Source organism: Bombina bombina, chromosome 1 (genome assembly GCF_027579735.1).
Source record: "Bombina bombina isolate aBomBom1 chromosome 1, aBomBom1.pri, whole genome shotgun sequence".
In the NCBI taxonomy this organism is placed as follows: Eukaryota; Metazoa; Chordata; class Amphibia; order Anura; family Bombinatoridae; genus Bombina; species Bombina bombina.
The window spans coordinates 181473128-181495608 of NC_069499.1; the positions used below are offsets into that span (position 1 = coordinate 181473128).

General features: G+C 41.0%; 2 protein-coding genes across 5 annotated transcripts in view; both read right to left on the minus strand.

The window, feature by feature from the left end:
* The window catches only part of BAZ1A (bromodomain adjacent to zinc finger domain 1A), a 762668-nt gene that overhangs the window by 319929 nt on the left and 420258 nt on the right, over nt 1-22481 (minus strand). For all 4 annotated transcript variants that reach the window (XM_053697759.1, XM_053697757.1, XM_053697758.1 and 1 more), the window contains exon 16: nt 1384-1488. In XM_053697759.1, coding sequence (XP_053553734.1) covers nt 1384-1488 — 105 coding nt within the window. The remainder of the gene's footprint in view (nt 1-1383; nt 1489-22481) is intronic.
* Nucleotides 1-22481, minus strand: part of LOC128645029 (uncharacterized) — a 99605-nt gene that overhangs the window by 72856 nt on the left and 4268 nt on the right. The gene's annotated exons all lie outside the window — the stretch shown is intronic.

The following is a 22481-nucleotide window of genomic DNA, read 5'->3' on the forward strand; positions in this document are numbered from 1 at the left end:
TACTGCTTGTCTGCATAAACTAAATGCGCAACCGAGGCGTGGAAATAGGCCCCGCCCCTCTCACTCGATGTTGCTGGGGCCTACACAAAATCCATCAAACCTTTTTTGTAAGCCATGTGGGTTATAAAAACCCTAAATAAGCCAAATGAAGCCTCAAACAGATGTCCCATCAGAAATAAAAACGTTTGTCCAATATCTCATATACAAACTGAGTGCCCAAAAAATTAGCCCTTTATGCAAGCTAGTAATGCCCCTTATAAAACTAGGATTACTGCTTACCCTTCCCCTAATGGGGATACAGTCTCTGCAGAAAAAAATGACTGAACATACCTCATTGCTATATAGCAAGAAACCGTTCCTCACACTGAAGTTTTCCTGTACGCCTCAGCTTCTGTGGGAAGAGCAGTGGACCTTAGTTACAAACGCTAAGATCATCATCCTCCAGGCCGAAATCTTCATCTATGTCCTGCCTAAGAGTAAATAATACAACACCGGTACCATTTAAAAATAACAAACTCTTGATTGAAGATAAAATAAAACTAACAGTTTAACACCTCTTTCACTTTACCTTTCCTGCTTAGAGCCGGCAAAGAGAATGACTGGGGGTTGGAGTTAAGGAGGGAGCTATATAGATAGCTCTGCTGTGGGTGCTCTCTTTGCCACTTCCTGTTGGGAAGGATAATATCCCACAAGTAAGGATGAATCCCTGGACTCGGTACGTCATGCAAAAGAAATCTTGTTTTTTGAGGTTTTGGATGAAGTGGTCAGGTTTGGTGAAATGGTGACCAACAGGGGTAGAGTATTTTGTTTCACAGTGGTTTTTGAATTGAGTGTCTAAGTTCATCCAAAGGTGCAGTTTATGGCTTGTTTCTCCAATATAACATCCCACTTCACATGCAGTGCAATGTATCATGCATACCACATTTGCAGATATACATAAATATGCCCATTTAATGTTATAGTATTTACACACACAAACAAAAGACAATTTCTTCTGTTAAAGAAAACCTTTTTGCTAATGGAAAACAGTTTGATAATGAAACCACTGTCATTAGCACAATTTTCTCGATTATATTATAGGATTTATGCTACGTGAGAATATTTGTCCAGATATTTGTCCAGATTGATCAAATGCAACACACCTAGTTTAAATTTTTTACCACCCTGCCATTCTTCTGTTGTCTTATAGTCTAGAAATTCCAATGATTGTTCTCTCTTGAATCCATCAGCTAAAGGGCCATGTATGCACCTATATTTATCCAAGTAATTATTCCAGTTCTGTTTGGCAATTGCGTACCATCATTTTGAGGTTTTTAAAAGTACGTGGGGGGGAATAGAATATTCCTCTTTTTTTTTTTCTTTGAAGAAAAACATGCGACTTACCCTGCACTTTTGTCAAAACTATTTTCATCTTCTTTCAACTTCTCTTGCTTATCTTTCATCCTCAGTTCTTGCTCCTTCAGCTTTTCTTCTCTCCTCTTCCGAATCCTAGAAGTAGAAAACATTTTTATTAAACAAATATGCTGACATCTACTGCAGACAAAGATAAGTTATTTGACATGGATAAGCATTTAAATGTACTGAATATTTACTTATTTACAAAAAAAAATTGGATCATAACATGTTTGGAGAGAGAGGTAGTTAGAGGGGAAAAAAGAAAAAAAACATAATTTATGTAAGAACTTACCTGATAAATTCATTTCTTTCATATTAGCAAGAGTCCATGAGCTAGTGACGTATGGGATATACATTCCTACCAGGAGGGGCAAAGTTTCCCAAACCTCAAAATGCCTATAAATACACCCCTCACCACACCCACAATTCAGTTTAACGAATAGCCAAGAAGTGGGGTGATAAAAAAGTGCGAAAGCATATAAAATAAGGAATTGGAATAATTGTGCTTTATACAAAATCATAACCACCACAAAAAAAGGGCGGGCCTCATGGACTCTTGCTAATATGAAAGAAATGAATTTATCAGGTAAGTTCTTACATAAATTATGTTTTCTTTCATGTAATTAGCAAGAGTCCATCAGCTAGTGACGTATGGGATAATGATTACCCAAGATGTGGATCTTTCCACACAAGAGTCACTAGAGAGGGAGGGATAAAATAAAGACAGCCAATTCCTGCTGAAAATAATCCACACCCAAAATAAAGTTTAATGAAAAACATAAGCAGAAGATTCAAACTGAAACCGCTGCCTGAAGTACTTTTCTTCCAAAAACTGCTTCAGAAGAAGAAAATACATCAAAATGGTAGAATTTAGTAAAAGTATGCAAAGAGGACCAAGTTGCTGCTTTGCAAATCTGATCAACCGAAGCTTCATTCCTAAACGCCCAGGAAGTAGAAACTGACCTAGTAGAATGAGCTGTAATCCTCTGAGGCAGAGTTTTACCCGACTCAACATAGGCAAGATGAATTAAAGATTTCAACCAAGATGCCAAAGAAATGGCAGAAGCTTTCTGGCCTTTTCTAGAACCGGAAAAGATAACAAATAGACAAGTCGTCTTTCGGAAAGATTTAGTAGCTTCAACATAATATTTCAAAGCTCTAACAACATCCAAAGAATGCAACGATTTCTCCTTAGAATTCTTAGGATTAGGACATAATGAAGGAACCACAATTTCTCTACTAATGTTGTTAGAATTCACAACTTTAGGTAAAAATTCAAAAGAAGTTCGCAACACCGCCTTATCCTGATGAAAAATCAGAAAAGGAGACTCACAAGAAAGAGCAGATAATTCAGAAACTCTTCTGGCAGAAGAGATGGCCAAAAGGAACAAAACTTTCCAAGAAAGTAATTTAATGTCCAATGAATGCATAGGTTCAAATGGAGGAGCTTGAAGAGCCCCCAGAACCAAATTCAAACTCCAAGGAGGAGAAATTGACTTAATGACAGGCTTTATACGAACCAAAGCTTGTACAAAACAATGAATATCAGGAAGAATAGCAATCTTTCTGTGAAAAAGAACAGAAAGAGCAGAGATTTGTCCTTTCAAGGAACTTGCGGACAAACCCTTATCTAAACCATCCTGAAGAAACTAATATTCTCGGTAATCTAAAAGAATGCCAAGAAAAATGATGAGAAAGACACCAAGAAATATAAGTCTTCCAGACTCTATAATATATCTCTCTAGATACAGATTTACGAGCCTGTAACATAGTATTAATCACAGAGTCAGAGAAACCTCTTTGACCAAGAATCAAGCGTTCAATCTCCATACCTTTAAATTTAAGGATTTCAGATCCTGATGGAAAAAAGGACCTTGAGACAGAAGGTCTGGTCTTAACGGAAGAGTCCACGGTTGGCAAGAGGCCATCCGGACAAGATCCGCATACCAAAACCTGTGAGGCCATGCCGGAGCTACCAGCAGAACAAACGAGCATTCCTTCAGAATCTTGGAGATTACTCTTGGAAGAAGAACTAGAGGCGGAAAGATATAGGCAGGATGATACTTCCAAGGAAGTGATAATGCATCCACTGCCTCCACCTGAGGATCCCGGGATCTGGACAGATACCTGGGAAGTTTCTTGTTTAGATGAGACGCCATCAGATCTATTTCTGGAAGTTCCCACATTTGAACAATCTGAAGAAATACCTCTGGGTGAAGAGACCATTCGCCCGGATGCAACGTTTGGCGACTGAGATAATCCGCTTCCCAATTGTCTATACCTGGGATATGAACCGCAGAGATTAGACAGGAGCTGGATTCCGCCCAAACCAAAATTCGAGATACTTCTTTCATAGCCAGAGGACTGTGAGTCCCTCCTTGATGATTGATGTATGCCAGAGATGTGACATTGTCTGTCTGAAAACAAATGAACGATTCTCTCTTCAGAAGAGGCCAAAACTGAAGAGCTCTGAAAATTGCACGGAGTTCCAAAACATTGATCGGTAATCTCACCTCCTGAGATTCCCAAACTCCTTGTGCCGTCAGAGATCCCCACACAGCTCCCCAACCTGTGAGACTTGCATCTGTTGAAATTACAGTCCAGATCGGAAGCACAAAAGAAGCCCCCTGAATTAAACGATGGTGATCTGTCCACCACGTTAGAGAGTGTCGAACAATCGGTTTTAAAGTTATTAATTGAGATATCTTTGTGTAATCCTTGCACCATTGATTCAGCATACAGAGCTGAAGAGGTCGCATGTGAAAACGAGCAAAGGGGATCGCAGCAGCAGTCATAAGACCTAGAATTTCCATGCATAAGGCTACCGAGGGGGAATGATTGTGACTGAAGGTTTCGACAAGCTGCAATCAATTTTAGACGTCTCTTGTCTGTTAAAGACAGAGTCATGGACACTGAATCTATCTGGAAACCCAGAAAGGTTACCCTTGTCTGAGGAATCAAAGAACTTTTTGGTAAATTGATCCTCCAACCATGATCTTGAAGAAACAACATAAGTCGATTCGTATGAGATTCTGCTAAATGTAAAGACTGAGCAAGTACCAAGATATCGTCCAAATAAGGAAATACCACAATACCCTGTTCTCTGATTACAGACAGAAGGGCACCGAGAACCTTTGAAAAAATTCTTGGAGCTGTAGCTAGGCCAAACGGTAGAGCCACAAACTGGTAATGCTTGTCCAGAAAAGAGAATCTCAGGAACTGATAATGATCTGGATGAATCGGAATATGCAGATATGCATCCTGTAAATCTATTGTGGAAATATAATTTCCTTGCTGAACAAAAGGCAAGATAGTCCTTACAGTTACCATCTTGAACGTTGGTATCCTTACATAACGATTCAATATTTTTAGATCCAGAACTGGTCTGAAGGAATTCTCCTTCTTTGGTACAATGAAGAGATTTGAATAAAACCCCATCCCCTGTTCCGGAACTGGAACTGGCATAATTACTCCAGCCAACTCTAGATCTGAAACACAATTCAGAAATGCTTGAGCTTTCACTGGATTTACTGGGACACGGGAAAGAAAAAATCTCTTTGCAGGAGGTCTCATCTTGAAACCAATTCTGTACCCTTCTGAAACAATGTTCTGAATCCAAAGATTGTGAACAGAATTGATCCAAATTTCTTTGAAAAAACGTAACCTGCCCCCTACCAGCTGAGCTGGAATGAGGGCCGCACCTTCATGTGGACTTAGAAGCAGGCTTTGCCTTTCTAGCAGGCTTGGATTTATTCCAGACTGGAGATGGTTTCCAAACTGAAACTGCTCCTGAGGATGAAGGATCAGGCTTTTGTTCTTTGTTGAAACGAAAGGAACGAAAACGATTATTAGCCATGTTTTTACCTTTAGATTTTTTATCCTGTGGTAAAAAAGTTCCTTTCCCACCAGTAACAGTTGAGATAATAGAATCCAACTGAGAAATAAATAATTTGTTACCCTGGAAAGAAATGGAAAGTAGAGTTGATTTAGAAGCCATATCAGCATTCCAAGTCTTAAGCCATAAAGCTCTTCTAGCTAAAATAGCTAGAGACATAAACCTGACATCAACTCTGATAATATCAAAAATGGCATCACAGATAAAATTATTAGCATGCTGAAGAAGAAGAATAATAATATCATGAGAATCATGATTTGTTACTTGTTGCGCTAAAGTTTCCAACCAAAAAGTTGAAGCTGCAGCAACATCAGCCAATGATATAGCAGGTCTAAGAAGATTACCTGAACACAGATAAGCTTTTCTTAGAAAGGATTCAATTTTCCTATCTAAAGGATCTTTAAACGAAGTACCATCTGACGTAGGAATGGTAGTACGTTTAGCAAGGGTAGAAATAGCCCCATCAACTTTAGGGATTTTGTCCCAAAATTCTAACCTGTCAGACGGTACAGGATATAATTGCTTAAAACGTTTAGAAGGAGTAAATGAATTACCCAATTTATCCCATTCTTTGGAAAATACTGCAGAAATAGCATTAGGAACAGGAAAAACTTCTGGAATAACCACAGGAGATTTAAATACCTTATCTAAACGTTTAGAATTAGTATCAAGAGGACCAGAATCCTCTATTTCTAAAGCAATTAATACTTCTTTAAGTAAAGAACGAATAAATTCCATTTTAAATAAATATGAAGATTTATCAGCATCAATCTCTGAAACAGAATCCTCTGAACCAGAAGAGTCATCAGAATCAGAATGATGATGTTCATTTAAAAATTCATCTGTAGGGAGAGAAGTTTTAAAAGATTTTTTACGTTTACTAGAAGGAGAAATAACAGACATAGCCTTCTTGATGGATTCAGAAACAAAATCTCTTATGTTATCAGGAACATTCTGCACCTTAGATGTTGAAGGAACTGCAACAGACAATGGTACTTTACTAAAGGAAATATCTGCATTAACAAGTTTGTCATGACAATTAATACAAACAACAGCCAGAGGAATAGCTACCAAAAGTTTACAGCAGATACACTTAGCTTTGGTAGATCCAGCACTAGACAGCGATTTTCCTGTAGTATCTTCTGACTCAGATGCAACGTGAGACATCTTGCAATATGTAAGAGAAAAAACAACATATAAAGCAAAATTGATCAAATTCCTTAAATGACAGTTTCAGGAATGGGAAAAAATGCCAAAGAACAAGCTTCTAGCAACTAGAAGCAATGAAAAATGAGACTTAAATAATGTGGAGACAAAAGTGACACCCATATTTTTTTAGCGCCAAATAAGACGCCCACATTATTTGGCGCCTAAATGCTTTTGGCACCAAAAATGACGCTACATCCGGAACGCCGACATTTTTGGCGCAAAATAACGTCAAAAAATGACGCAACTTCCGGCGACACGTATGACGCCGGAAACGGAAAATAATTTTTGCGCCAAAAAAGTCCGCGCCAAGAATGACGCAATAAAATGAAGCATTTTCAGCCCCCGCGAGCCTAACAGCCCACAGGGAAAAAATAGTCAAATTTTTGAAGGTAAGAAAAAATGAATAATTTAAATGCATAATCCCAAATATGAAACTGACTGTCTGAAAAATAAGGAAATTTGAACATTCTGAGTCAAGGCAAATAAATGTTTGAATATATATATTTAGAACTTTATAAACAAAGTGCCCAACCATAGCTTAGAGTGTCACAGAAAATAAGATTTACTTACCCCAGGACACTCATCTACATGTTTGTAGAAAGCCAAACCAGTACTGAAACGAGAATCAGCAGAGGTAATGGTATATATAAGAGTATATCGTCGATCTGAAAAGGGAGGTAAGAGATGAATCTCTACGACCGATAACAGAGAACCTATGAAATAGACCCCGTAGAAGGATATCACTGCATTCAAATAGGCAATACTCTCCTCACATCCCTCTGACATTCACTGCACGCTGAGAGGAAAACCGGGCTCCAACTTGCTGCGGAGCGCATATCAACGTAGAATCTAGCACAAACTTCACCACCTCCATCGGAGGCAAAGTTTGTAAAACTGAATTGTGGGTGTGGTGAGGGGTGTATTTATAGGCATTTTGAGGTTTGGGAAACTTTGCCCCTCCTGGTAGGAATGTATATCCCATACGTCACTAGCTCATGGACTCTTGCTAATTACATGAAAGAAAAGAGGTTTGATACTTAATGTGAATGTAAATTTTCACAAATAAAAGCCATGTTTTTAAAAATACTATTAAAAACAGGGGCACTTTCATTCATGAAAGTTTACATAGCAGCTGTTTTATTAAAAATACCTTTTATTCCTTGCAAGCGTGGAACACCGGAGCAGTGATTCCCCACCCCTAGGTCATCTCTTTTTAAAAACAGGGCTTTCATTCGTGAAAATTTACATTCACTTTAAATAACACAAAAACATAAATCAAAATATTGTACCAAGTATCGAAGACTTTCACATGAATAATAAAAATAAAAACTTGTTTTCTTTCAAAATTTAAGACTTGATGGGTCAGTAGCAAAGCTGAATCAAGAGTTGTTAGACAACCTCTGTTTCGTTGTGGCGAATTACTGTCTAAAAGACTTTTCCATCATATACTGCTAGGGATGTTGAAAAAACACTAAACAAGCCAATCTAGTAAATACATGCCATGCATGAGACTTAATGATGACCAACATTTTGACAATTTTTCACCACTATAGGGTGTTAGTTCATGTGTTTCATATAGATAACATTGAGCTCATGCACATGAATTTACCGAGGAGTGAGCACCGATTGGCTAAAATGCAAGTCTGTCGGGGGGCGGGTCTGAACACCAACCAAGATGGCTGCTTTTTAATTTCGGCTGAGTTCTGGAGCAGTTAGATCCGCTGTCTATCACTCCTCTGACTGACAATCCAAATCCTACCATACTGCTGACTCATAACATAGCACCTAAGGAACGGATTTATATGTTTCTTTTCTCCCTACACTTTGAACTTTAGCCGTGCAGACCGGAATACATGAGGTGCGCAGCGGAGGCCTAATCACAGGCCTGCACCCTCATCTACCCTCCCGTTTCCTGAAATATCAGGCAAAAACAGCTATATACGCTGTCACAAATCTCTGAAACACAGAGACATTGCATACTCCTTTATATCCTATCGAGAGCAATACTGTGTAAAGACATGGAAGGATTAGACTACGCATTACAGGCCATGCTGACAGACTTTGAGAACCAGATGCGCAAAGTTATAAGGGACGCACTGAGACCATTGGGTCAGGCAATGCCCGATTATGCCTTGAGTTGCCAGGAGTCTGTAACCGCTTGCACTGAGAAGATAGGCTACTGCCTGCAAAACCCAGAGAGAGATGACACCACGGCCGACAAGACCTGTCTCTTGAGGGGCCGGGAGAACAGCTCTGTGGATGTGTACAAATCTCTGGATAACCCTACAGCCGTGGAAATGCAACACTTCTTGATCACTGTGAGACAACTTTTGGAACCACTTACTGTTAATGACCGTCAAAACCTGCTCCCTTACGAGATGCACGGAGCATATGATACATTCGGACCGCTTCACATTCTAGGCTCCCAGGAGACAGCGGACTCTAATACAGGGACAGTGCATCCCCCTCTCACGAACATTAGAACGCCAAGAGATGTTCGCCACGGTGTGGGGTAACAATGTCAGGAACACTGCCTCGCTATAACTCCACACTGATCGGGGGGCAGTCATCTAATGTTTGCATCGGCTTTATCTAAGAAAAAAGCTGCTCCTCACATATGTTGCTCCCACAACCACGAGAAGTTCATTCAGCATAATGAGACATTGACCTCATGACGATAATATATCTGAGATATAGTTGATGTTTCCACACCATTTGCATTACTGCCTAATTACTACCCTTCTCAGGACTGTGTTTAAATGCTCTTTTAACTTACCATACAACTCCTTATGTTAAATTAGCTCAAACGCCATACTCCTGCTAAGGGTTAAGTACCAATGAGCCTCTAGCCACATGTTGCATTTTACCATCCTGGGCTTCTGTCACTTCACTGTTTAATTTCCTCCTCCGTGTTGCCCACGCTTGGTAGGCGCTAGGTAACCTAATGTAGTTTTAATCTTGGCTTATACTGTTATCTATTATGCTGATGCGATCCCTAGGTTTAAGGTGCACTATATATGTATACAATTATTCCCAAGTAGGTAATACCTGTTATGAACTCTACCGTTTCTCCCAAATCTACATACAATAAATCGCTATGGGATTCATTTTCATAATAATGTTATTTTGAAAGCAAGCTGTTTATCCATTATTGCTTTGTGGACCGTTAGTTCTAGCAGCATAAATAATCTTGTCCATGAGTGGGATCTATGTTTTTGTATAGCCAATATCTGCCTGAATTTATTCATACCTCAAATTTGTGTAGGCTAACCCCTGCACACATTAACTCCTATAGTACCACGATGCCCTATGATGCATATGTGTCCAGCAGTCTTTATGCTACCTAGGTTAGTTTGGTAATCTGTTTATATTGAGTTAAGATGAGTTGATATTTTACACCTAAGCTACTAATTGCATACTCAAGGTTCATAAATGTACTGTTATTTGTATGTAATGAGAATCTTACTAGTGTATCTAGCAGAAGTTATACCAATAGGGGGACTCAAATTAAGTTTACTACCGGTCTTGCAATCTATTCTTATACATGTTAGACCCATATTGTGTGAGTAAATTGCCAGATCTCCTTTTAGAAGTGGTAACAGGGGCTATTGGTCACAGGGGTATCTCCAGAGGCCTGAAATATACTTGCATTCCTGGCTACATATAGAAGTAGGTCCCACAGAGCCACTTATAGATTACTGTGTATAATTTTCATAAATTGAGTGGGCGGAATTGAGCACCTTGATCCCTAACCATATTGATTGTCTTATGTGTCTGAGCCACCTGCGGCCGACGTGGCACACTTGATTTTCTCGCCAGGGGTTCACTGGTTCTACTACCTGTAGGTGATTGCTCATAGCCTAGCATTTACATTACACAGATCTCTCTTTTACTCCATCTTTGTAGAATTTGACTGTACCATAATGGAGTCATAGCAGGCATATGTACCATTATTTGTATTTGTAATCCTACTTTTTAAGAAAACCTTACCCCATGCTTGAATGTTATATTATGTTTTCCTTGAGAATGATTTTCATATTGTGTAGCACCTTTTATGATTAAGCGGTTTAAAAACAGAATTTATGTTTACCTGATAAATTTCTTTCTCCAACGGTGTGTCCGGTCCACGGCGTCATCCTTACTTGTGGGATATTCTCTTCCCCAACAGGAAATGGCAAAGAGCCCAGCAAAGCTGGTCACATGATCCCTCCTAGGCTCCGCCTACCCCAGTCATTCGACCGACGTTAAGGAGGAATATTTGCATAGGAGAAACCATATGGTACCGTGGTGACTGTAGTTAAAGAAAATAAATTATCAGACCTGATTAAAAAACCAGGGCGGGCCGTGGACCGGACACACCGTTGGAGAAATAAATTTATCAGTTAAACATAAATTCTGTTTTCTCCAACATCGGTGTGTCCGGTCCACGGCGTCATCCTTACTTGTGGGAACCAATACCAAAGCTTTAGGACACGGATGAAGGGAGGGAGCAAATCAGGTCACCTAAATGGAAGGCACCACGGCTTGCAAAACCTTTCTCCCAAAAATAGCCTCAGAAGAAGCAAAAGTATCAAACTTGTAAAATTTGGTAAAAGTGTGCAGTGAAGACCAAGTCGCTGCCCTACATATCTGATCAACAGAAGCCTCGTTCTTGAAGGCCCATGTGGAAGCCACAGCCCTAGTGGAATGAGCTGTGATTCTTTCGGGAGGCTGCCGTCCGGCAGTCTCGTAAGCCAATCTGATGATGCTTTTAATCCAAAAAGAGAGAGAGGTAGAAGTTGCTTTTTGACCTCTCCTTTTACCTGAATAAACAACAAACAAGGAAGATGTTTGTCTAAAATCCTTTGTAGCATCTAAATAGAATTTTAGAGCGCGAACAACATCCAAATTGTGCAACAAACGTTCCTTCTTTGAAACTGGTTTTGGACACAGAGAAGGTACGATAATCTCCTGGTTAATGTTTTTGTTAGAAACAACTTTTGGAAGAAAACCAGGTTTAGTACGTAAAACCACCTTATCTGCATGGAACACCAGATAAGGAGGAGAACACTGCAGAGCAGATAATTCTGAGACTCTTCTAGCAGAAGAAATCGCAACTAAAAACAAAACTTTCCAAGATAATAACTTAATATCAACGGAATGTAAGGGTTCAAACGGAACCCCCTGAAGAACTGAAAGAACTAAATTGAGACTCCAAGGAGGAGTCAAAGGTTTGTAAACAGGCTTGATTCTAACCAGAGCCTGAACAAAGGCTTGAACATCTGGCACAGCTGCCAGCTTTTTGTGAAGTAATACCGACAAGGCAGAAATCTGTCCCTTCAGGGAACTTGCAGATAATCCTTTTTCCAATCCTTCTTGAAGGAAGGATAGAATCCTAGGAATCTTAACCTTGTCCCAAGGGAATCCTTTAGATTCACACCAACAGATATATTTTTTCCAAATTTTGTGGTAAATCTTTCTAGTTACAGGCTTTCTGGCCTGAACAAGAGTATCGATAACAGAACCTGAGAATCCTCGCTTCGATAAAATCAAGCGTTCAATCTCCAAGCAGTCAGCTGGAGTGAAACCAGATTCGGATGTTCGAACGGACCCTGAACAAGAAGGTCTCGTCTCAAAGGTAGCTTCCAAGGTGGAGCCGATGACATATTCACCAGATCTGCATACCAAGTCCTGCGTGGCCACGCAGGAGCTATCAAGATCACCGACGCCCTCTCCTGATTGATCCTGGCTACCAGCCTGGGGATGAGAGGAAATGGCGGGAACACATAAGCTAGTTTGAAGGTCCAAGGTGCTACTAGTGCATCCACTAGAGCCGCCTTGGGATCCCTGGATCTGGCCCCGTAGCAAGGAACTTTGAAGTTCTGACGAGAGGCCATCAGATCCATGTCTGGAATGCCCCACAGGTGAGTGACTTGGGCAAAGATTTCCGGATGGAGTTCCCACTCCCCCGGATGCAATGTCTGACGACTCAGAAAATCCGCTTCCCAATTTTCCACTCCTGGGATGTGGATAGCAGACAGGTGGCAGGAGTGAGACTCCGCCCATAGAATGATTTTGGTCACTTCTTCCATCGCTAGGGAACTCCTTGTTCCCCCCTGATGGTTGATGTACGCAACAGTTGTCATGTTGTCTGATTGAAACCGTATGAACTTGGTCCTCGCTAGCCGAGGCCAGGCCTTGAGAGCATTGAATATCGCTCTCAGTTCCAGAATATTTATCGGTAGAAGAGATTCTTCCCGAGACCAAAGACCCTGAGCTTTCAGGGATCCCCAGACCGCGCCCCAGCCCATCAGACTGGCGTCGGTCGTGACAATGACCCACTCTGGTCTGCGGAACGTCATCCCTTGAGACAGATTGTCCAGGGACAGCCACCAACGGAGTGAGTCTCTGGTCCTCTGATTTACTTGTATCTTCGGAGACAAGTCTGTATAGTCCCCATTCCACTGACTGAGCATGCACAGTTGTAATGGTCTTAGATGAATGCGCGCAAAAGGAACTATGTCCATCGCCGCTACCATCAACCCGATCACTTCCATGCACTGAGCTATGGAAGGAAGAGGAACGGAATGAAGTATCCGACAAGAGTCCAGAAGTTTTGTTTTTCTGGCCTCTGTTAGAAAGATCCTCATTTCTAAGGAGTCTATAATTGTTCCCAAGAAGGGAACCCTTGTTGACGGGGATAGAGAACTCTTTTCCACGTTCACTTTCCAGCCGTGAGATCTGAGAAAGGCCAGGACAATGTCCGTGTGAGCCTTTGCTTGAGGAAGGGACGACGCTTGAATCAGAATGTCGTCCAGGTAAGGTACTACTGCAATGCCCCTTGGTCTTAGCACCGCTAGAAGGGACCCTAGTACCTTTGTGAAAATCCTTGGAGCAGTGGCTAATCCGAAAGGAGGCGCCACGAACTGGTAATGTTTGTCCAGGAATGCAAACCTTAGGAACCGATGATGTTCCTTGTGGATAGGAATATGTAGATACGCATCCTTTAAATCCACCGTGGTCATGAATTGACCCTCCTGGATGGAAGGAAGAATAGTTCGAATGGTTTCCATCTTGAAAGATGGAACCTTGAGAAACTTGTTTAAGATCTTGAGATCTAAGATTGGTCTGAACGTTCCCTCTTTTTTGGGAACTATGAACAGATTGGAGTAGAACCCCATCCCTTGTTCTCTTAGTGGAACAGGATGAATCACTCCCATTTTTAACAGGTCTTCTACACAATGTAAGAACGCCTGTCTTTTTATGTGGTCTGAAGACAACTGAGACCTGTGGAACCTCCCCCTTGGGGGAAGTCCCTTGAATTCCAGAAGATAACCCTGGGAGACTATTTCTAGCGCCCAAGGATCCAGAACATCTCTTGCCCAAGCCTGAGCGAAGAGAGAGAGTCTGCCCCCCACCAGATCCGGTCCCGGATCGGGGGCCAATATTTCATGCTGTCTTGGTAGCAGTGGCAGGCTTCTTGGCCTGCTTTCCCTTGTTCCAGCCTTGCATTGGTCTCCAAGCTGGCTTGGCTTGAGAAGTATTACCCTCTTGCTTAGAGGACGTAGCACTTTGGGCTGGTCCGTTTTTACGAAAGGGACGAAAATTAGGTCTATTTTTCGCCTTGAAAGGCCGATCCTGAGGAAGGGCGTGGCCCTTACCCCCAGTGATATCCGAGATAATCTCTTTCAAGTCAGGGCCAAACAGCGTTTTCCCCTTGAAAGGAATGTTTAGTAGCTTGTTCTTGGAAGACGCATCAGCCGACCAAGATTTCAACCAAAGCGCTCTGCGCGCCACAATAGCAAACCCAGAATTCTTAGCCGCTAACCTAGCCAATTGCAAAGTGGCGTCTAGGGTGAAAGAATTAGCCAATTTGAGAGCATTGATTCTGTCCATAATCTCCTCATAAGGAGGAGAATCACTATCGAGCGCCTTTATCAGCTCATCAAACCAGAAGCATGCGGCTGTAGTGACAGGGACAATGCATGAAATTGGTTGTAGAAGGTAACCCTGCTGAACAAACATCTTTTTAAGCAAACCTTCTAATTTTTTATCCATAGGATCTTTGAAAGCACAACTATCCTCTATAGGTATAGTGGTGCGTTTGTTTAAAGTAGAAACCGCTCCCTCGACCTTGGGGACTGTCTGCCATAAGTCCTTTCTGGGGTCGACCATAGGAAACAATTTTTTAAATATGGGGGGAGGGACGAAAGGAATACCGGGCCTTTCCCATTCTTTATTAACAATGTCCGCCACCCGCTTGGGTATAGGAAAAGCTTCTGGGAGCTCCGGCACCTCTAGGAACTTGTCCATTTTACATAGTTTCTCTGGGATGACCAACTTTTCACAATCATCCAGAGTGGATAATACCTCCTTAAGCAGAATGCGGAGATGTTCCAACTTAAATTTAAATGCAATTACATCAGGTTCAGCCTGTTGAGAAATGTTCCCTGAATCAGTAATTTCTCCCTCAGACAAAACCTCCCTGGCCCCCTCAGATTGGGTTAGGGGCCCTTCAGAGATATTAATATCAGCGTCGTCATGCTCTTCAGTAACTAAAACAGAGCAGCCACGCTTACGCTGACAAGGGTTCATTTTGGCTAAAATGTTTTTGACAGAATTATCCATTACAGCCGTTAATTGTTGCATAGTAAGGAGTATTGGCACGCTAGATGAACTAGGGGCCTCCTGAGTGTGCAAGACTCGTGTAGACGAAGGAGGGAATGATGCAGTACCATGCTTACTCCCCTCACTTGAGGAATCATCTTGGGCATCATTGTCATTATCACATAAATCACATTTATTTAAATGAACAGGAATTCTGGCTTCCCCACATTCAGAACACAGTCTATCTGGTAGTTCAGACATGTTAAACAGGCATAAACTTGATAATAAAATACAAAAAACGTTTTAAAATAAAACCGTTACTGTCCCTTTAAATTTTAAACTGAACACACTTTATTACTGCAATTGCGAAAAAACATGAAGGAATTGTACAAAATTCACCAAATTTTCACCACAGTGTCTTAAAGCCTTAAAAGTATTGCACACCAAATTTGGAAGCTTTAACCCTTAAAATAACGGAACCGGAGCCGTTTTAACACTTTAACCCCTTTACAGTCCCTGGTATCTGCTTTGCTGAGACCCAACCAAACCCAAAGGGGAATACGATACCAAATGACGCCTTCAGAAAGTCTTTTCTAAGTATCAGAGCTCCTCTCACATGCGACTGCATGCCATGCCTCTCAAAAACAAGTGCGCCACACCGGCGCGAAAATGAGGCTCTGCTTATGCTTTGGGAAAGCCCCAGAAAAATAAGGTGTCTAATACAGTGCCTGCCGATATTATAATATCAATATACCCATATAAAATGATTCCTCAAGGCTAAATATGTTTTAAAACTGAATCGATTTAGCCCAGAAAAGTCTACAATCTTAATAAGCCCTTGTGAAGCCCTTATTTACCATCGTAATAAACATGGCTTACCGGATCCCATAGGGAAAAATGACAGCTTCCAGCATTACATCGTCTTGTTAGAATGTGTCATACCTCAAGCAGCAAGAGACTGCACACTGTTCCCCCAACTGAAGTTAATTGCTCTCAACAGTCCTGTGTGGAACAGCCATGGATTTTAGTTACGGTGCTAAAATCATTTTCCTCATACAAACAGAAATCTTCATCTCTTTTCTGTTTCTGAGTAAATAGTACATACCAGCACTATTTTAAAATAACAAACTCTTGATTGAATAATAAAAACTACAGTTAAACACTAAAAAACTCTAAGCCATCTCCGTGGAGATGTTGCCTGTACAACGGCAAAGAGAATGACTGGGGTAGGCGGAGCCTAGGAGGGATCATGTGACCAGCTTTGCTGGGCTCTTTGCCATTTCCTGTTGGGGAAGAGAATATCCCACAAGTAAGGATGACGCCGTGGACCGGACACACCTATGTTGGAGAAACAGTTAATACTGATGGTTCTTATTATATTATATATCAATTCACATGCCAGTTTTCCTCCTTGTTATTTTATCTATATAGGTAGGCCCTAAAGTGGCCTCTAGTGTTCCCAGAGGTAGTTAAAATTTTTGCCTCTTTAATATGTGCCATTTAGGTCCAAGAGTGACCTTCTTTGTCCCTCCCCTAAGCCCTTCCCTCTACAGTTAGATCTGCAAATATGGTCCAAAAGAGGCCAATGTGTGTTTTTGGGGAAGTTTATACTCCATATTCAGACAGTGTTTTAGAAGGGGTTATTTACTTACAGAAAAAATGAAGTTGAATGTTCTTTCCTATGGTTATATTTAATTGCCAATTTGTATTGTAGCACATGCCCTTTAACCATTCATTTTGTAATGCTATGTATAACATTTATCTTGTTGAGTGCTACTATGTGCTTTTCAGTGGCTATATGTATGGCAATTTTGTTCTGTTTTTATATTTCAACCTCAATAAAAAACTATTTAAAAAAAAAATAAAAAAAAAATGCAAGTCTGTCAAAAGAACTGAAATAAGGGGGCAGTCGGCAGAGGCTTAGATACAAGGTAATTACAGAGGTAAAATGTGTATTATTGTAACTGTATTGGTTATGCAAAACTAGGGAATGGGTAATTAAGGGATTATCTATCTTTTAAAACAACAAAAATTCTGGTGTTGATTGCCCCTTTCAATAACCATACCAGTTGGTGGAATGTCACCTACTGTATTTATCGTTTAAAAATAAACTAAAAAAACATTTCAACATAAAATAATTCCTAGTAAATTAACCTGATTTAATGACACTTATGGAGAAGACTGATCTACCATTCCAAGTCTGAAGCAACAGAATTACCTTACTATAAGGAGTTACAGAAAACCCCTTACCTTAACTTTTTGCCTGACGAGCTGTCAGTACTATGATACATATCTGCAGAACGTGACAACCCAGCCGGACAGATAGTTCAGCATGCTAATGCTCTGTAGCAACCTGAGGGTTGCAGGTTTAATCCCCGGCGAGGTCCACTCAGCCTTTCATCCTTCCGAGGTCGATAAAATGAGCAGCGCCTTGAGACCCTTACGGGTGATTAAACGCGCTTTACAAGTACCCAATTCATTAAACAAAGGCAGGAAACTATATGTGTCCACAAAAAAATGCAGAGAAAGCACTATGATCTGGATTAATGGGCCCAAACGGCTATCCTTCATCAGCTCTAACATGGCCTCACATGTTCTATCAGATTGTGAAGCTTCACCTTTATCACCAGGTGCCAAAAACCTTAAAGAAAGAACATTGGTGGATGAAGAATGCCCGGATCGGTGGCAAACCCTTCATTTTTTTTAGAATCAACTGCGGGTTTCCTTGATTGTTTCCCCTTGTTCCAAGACTGATTGGGCTTCCAAGAGGGCTTGGCCTGTTCCTGCTTGGAAGAAGGTTAAGAGGATTTTCCTTTGAAATTACGAAAAGGAATGAAAATTACTTTGATGACCCTTAAAACCTATTCTTCTTGTCTTGTGGTAGAAAAGACCCATTTCCACACGTAATAGAAATAATTTCTGCCAGAGCAGGACTAAACAAGGTCTTACCCTTGTAAGGAATGGCCAGAAGCTTGGACTTAGAAGAAACATCACCAAGATTTCAGCCACTATGCCCTGCAGGATAGAACAGCAAAGCTAGATATCTTGGCTCCCAGTCCAATAACCTGCATGGAAGCATCGGTAATAAAGGAAATGGCTATCTTGAGAGCCATAATCCTGTCTTGCATCTTTTCTAAAGAGGTCTCCACCTGAAGAGAGTAAGACAAGGCGTCAAACCAGTAGGATGCCATTGCAGGACTTGATGAACGTACATCTTGTTCAAATAAGCTTTTTGTCCATAGGATCCTTAAAAGAGCAGCTATCCTCAATAGGAGTAGTAGCTCTCTTAGCCAGTGTAAAAATGGCCCCTTCTACCTTAGGCACTGATTGCCATGACTCTCTAATGGAGTAAGCGATTGGAAAAAAAATTTTTAAAGATAGGAGAAGGGGGAAAAGGTAACCCTGGTTTCTCCAAATTCCTGTGCTATAATCTCCGTAGCACGGTCTGGCACAGGAAACACCTCCAGAGAGGAAGGAACATCAAAGTATTTATTCAGTTTACTAGATTTTTTAGGATTAACAATGACAGGAGTGTCTGAGTCATCCAACGTAATCAAAACCTCCTTTAACAGTATACAGAGGTGTTCTAGCTTAAATCTGAAGGTTGCAACTTCAGCGTCAGATGAAGGAATTATACTGTGCGAATCTGAGATTTCACCCTCAGAGGCTAGAGAAGTATCTTCCTCATCAGACTCATAAGGAAGAGCAAATCCGGTGATAGCAGCAGAAGCAGAAACCTTACTATCTGAATCTCTCATTTTCTTCTTGCGGTTTCCTTTTAACGTAGGGCAGCAATTTCTGCTTGCAAATAAACCCCTCCAGGAGGTTGAGAGGAACTGCAAGGCACTGTATGTAACGCCAAAGAGACTATGGACGTTTGAGAAGAGAGCTGTGGCATTGCCTTAACAGCATAAACCTGAGAGACATTAGGCTCAGTAGAAAATAATTTATCTTTGCATTTTAATGTCCTCTTAACACATGAGGAACAAAATTGCATAGGGGAGACAATCTGGACCTCTGTGCACAAAAGACACGTATTCATGAAAGCAGCTAAAGAACCTCTGGGCAGAACGGTTCTTTAGTTAAAATAACCTCATAACCTCTACACCTCAGCTAAACGGAGGTGCTTACCCTGCCCCCTCCGTTTCCAAGGAGTTAAAACTGGCTTCTGATGTCTACCGTACAAAAGCTACATGCTAGAGCCAAAACTGCTCCGATCGTTAAGAGCGGAAGGAAGATGATCAAGTGAGCCGCAGGGAAAACTAACTGCAAAACACACAGATCGGAAGCCCGCGAGAACCACCAGCCCACTCAGACTAAGCCCGTCCTCCGGCTGCTGTCACTGAGAGGGTCTTACTCACTGCCCGGCAGGCAAACAGTAACAGAGAATGCATACAGAAACTGACACACAGTCCCTGAATAAAAAATAATTTAACCCCTTACAAACTATTCTCCAGAGACAAGTGAGCCAACTAAAAATAGGTTTAATACCTTCATAACTATAAGAAGGTTTAACCCATACAGTCTCCCATCACATTCAATAACAGTGACTGCATTTTGCCACAATCAATCTTACTCAAGATCTGTTTGTCCCCTTACAGCTGAAGGGAATCTTAAAAGTGCTAGTTTCCTAATGAGAAGATAGAAAAGCACTTACTTGTATCTAGCCGTCCGGCAGGAGGACAGCTCACCCGGTATGAGAGGACACATTCCTCACAGAGACCTGTGGGAAAAAAAGAAAGAACAGAGTAACCAACTCTGGCTTTCTATACCATGGGCAGCAAATATGTTAGGAAAACGTAGCAAGGCCCACCTTACAAGTTCCTAACTGCGTGCTTTAAAGCCACCACTGCCCTACTGAGGAGACCAATGTGGAGTACGGCTAAACCCAACTGAAGTTTTCTTCAGACACCAAAACGTCACCTCCTCTATTGACAGAGGCAGAGAGAATGACTGGGGTTATGGGTAGGGTAGTGACATTTAACAGCTTTGCTGTGGTGCTCTTTGTCTCCTCCTGCTGGCCAGGAGAGATATTACCACTAGTAATTGAGGACGTTGTGGACTTGCCATATCTTAAGAAATAAGCATTACAGATTATTACTGAGGAAGGTCAAACTACTGGTGCAACAATCTGTAACTGCTCAATATTAAATTCTAAAAAAACAAATTATGACTTACCAGATCATTTCCTTTCCTTCGATACAGGGAGCGTCCACAGCTGCTTTCATTACTTGTGGGAAATACAGAACCTGGCCACCAGGAGGAGGCAAAGACAACCCAACCAAAGGCTTCAATACCTCCCCCACTTCCCTCATCCCCCAGTCATTCTGCAGAGGGAACAAGGAAACAGTAGGAGAAATATCAGGGTGAAAAAGGTGCCAGAAGAAAACAAAATAAAATTTAGGGTCGCCCATCGGAGAACACGATCGGGAGCTGTGGACTCTCCCTGTATAGAAGGAAAAGAAATCATCTGGTAAGTCATAATTTATGTTTTCCTTCTTAAAACAGGGAGAGTCCACAGCTGCATCCATTACTTGTGGGAAACAATACCCAAGCTACAGAGGACACTAAATGCTAACGGGAGGGTAAAAAACAAAGATTGACCCTAATCAGAGGGCACCACAGCCTACAAAACCCTTCTCCCGAAGGCTGCTTTAGCAGAAGTAAAACCATCAAACGTGTAAAATTTGGAAAAAGTATGCAAGGAGGACCAGATAGTCGCCTTACGAATCTGATCTATAGAGGCCTCATTTTTGAAAAAAGGAAATTTATGCTTACCTGATAAATTGATTTCTTCTACGATATGACGAGTCCACGGATTTCATCCTTACTTGTGTGATATTATCCTCCTGCTAACAGGAAGTGGCAAACAGCACCACAGCAGAGCTGTATATATAGCTCCTCCCTTACCCTCCACCTCCAGTCATTCGACCGAAGGTTATAGGAAGAGAAAGGACTTCTATAGATAAGGGTGAGAAAGAGGCGCACAAATGTGTGTATCTGTATGAACTGGATACAATGAACTGCTGGTATTACATGCACAGGGTACTCACACAGTATACGAGCACACCAATGTGCTTGTGGAAACGGGCTGGTAATCAGAGCAACCCAGCTGGCTCTCTCCGGTATGCAGCACTCCGCCAACTCCTGGTAGTGGCTTGCTTGTTTATCGGCGTGTACATTCAAGGCAAAAAGTATTTTGTGTAAAACCAAATAACACTTTAATATTATTAAATAGCATACAAGCCTTAGAATATAACAATGTCATTAAAACAAGCAAGGATATAATTGTGTCAGTATTGCAACGTGTTTCTCGGCTCTCCTGGCCGTTTCATCAGGCATACTGAAAATGTTTAAAACCGGGTTTTTTATTGCCGCCACTACCAGTCAAAACTAAAACACGCCTCTATTGTAGGTGTGTGTTATTGAACCAATCAATCTCTTGTGTGACCTAATGTTATGGCTACACCCCCATCAGAGCGTATATCGCGTCATGGACCTGAATAGCTAATGGGGTTACTGAAACCATCGGAATAGGTAAAGGGGTATATGAACCCTGATAACGAGTAGCCAACTGACTTACTATCGAATCTAATGTAATACTGCGATGGTAACACCTATTGTGCAAGATGTGATCTCACTGTGCCCCTGTATTCCTAAAAATGGAAAGGTACCCGATATAAGCATACTCGCATACATACCGAACTGTTTACAATACGGTATAGTTACAGGAATTGCATATGCAAACTCTGCTGTGAACTAAATACTGTGATCAATAGCACCCTATTTAACTATGTGTGTACATGACTTGCATATATATAAAATTACACCAATATTATTATTGGATCTGCGTGAAGAGTCATATTCCAATTCTTGAAATATGCCCAAATTTGGAAATTTCAAAGGGTTGGACAAAATGTTAAAAATGTGAATATGCAGCATTTATGCTTCTAAATTGCTATAAATAACTATAGGTAACTAAGGAAAGTGTGATGCTTTTAAAATTCTAATTGAGTGTCTATATACAATTGTGGATTATGGTGCCCTGTATATAACGAGAACAATAAGGTGTGTTCATCCATGATGACTGTGATTAGTGTTCTCGGCATGTGCAAAATGTGCCTATAATTCTGATTGAGTGTCCAGTGTGACCGAAGCTCTAACAAAAAATAAAATGTAAACCTTTGTATTCTTATGAACTAATGTGTGTGTTAATTGGAGTGATATCTAAATATCGTATTGCCCATAATTGCCTAACATACCTATGATGATGATAATGTGTCTAGTTGCCAAATCTTTTGACACATCAAATACCTGCCAATAGAGGCGTGAATAATATTAGTATATATAAGACAGTTAAAATCACATATATGTTCATATAAATGATCATTGTACC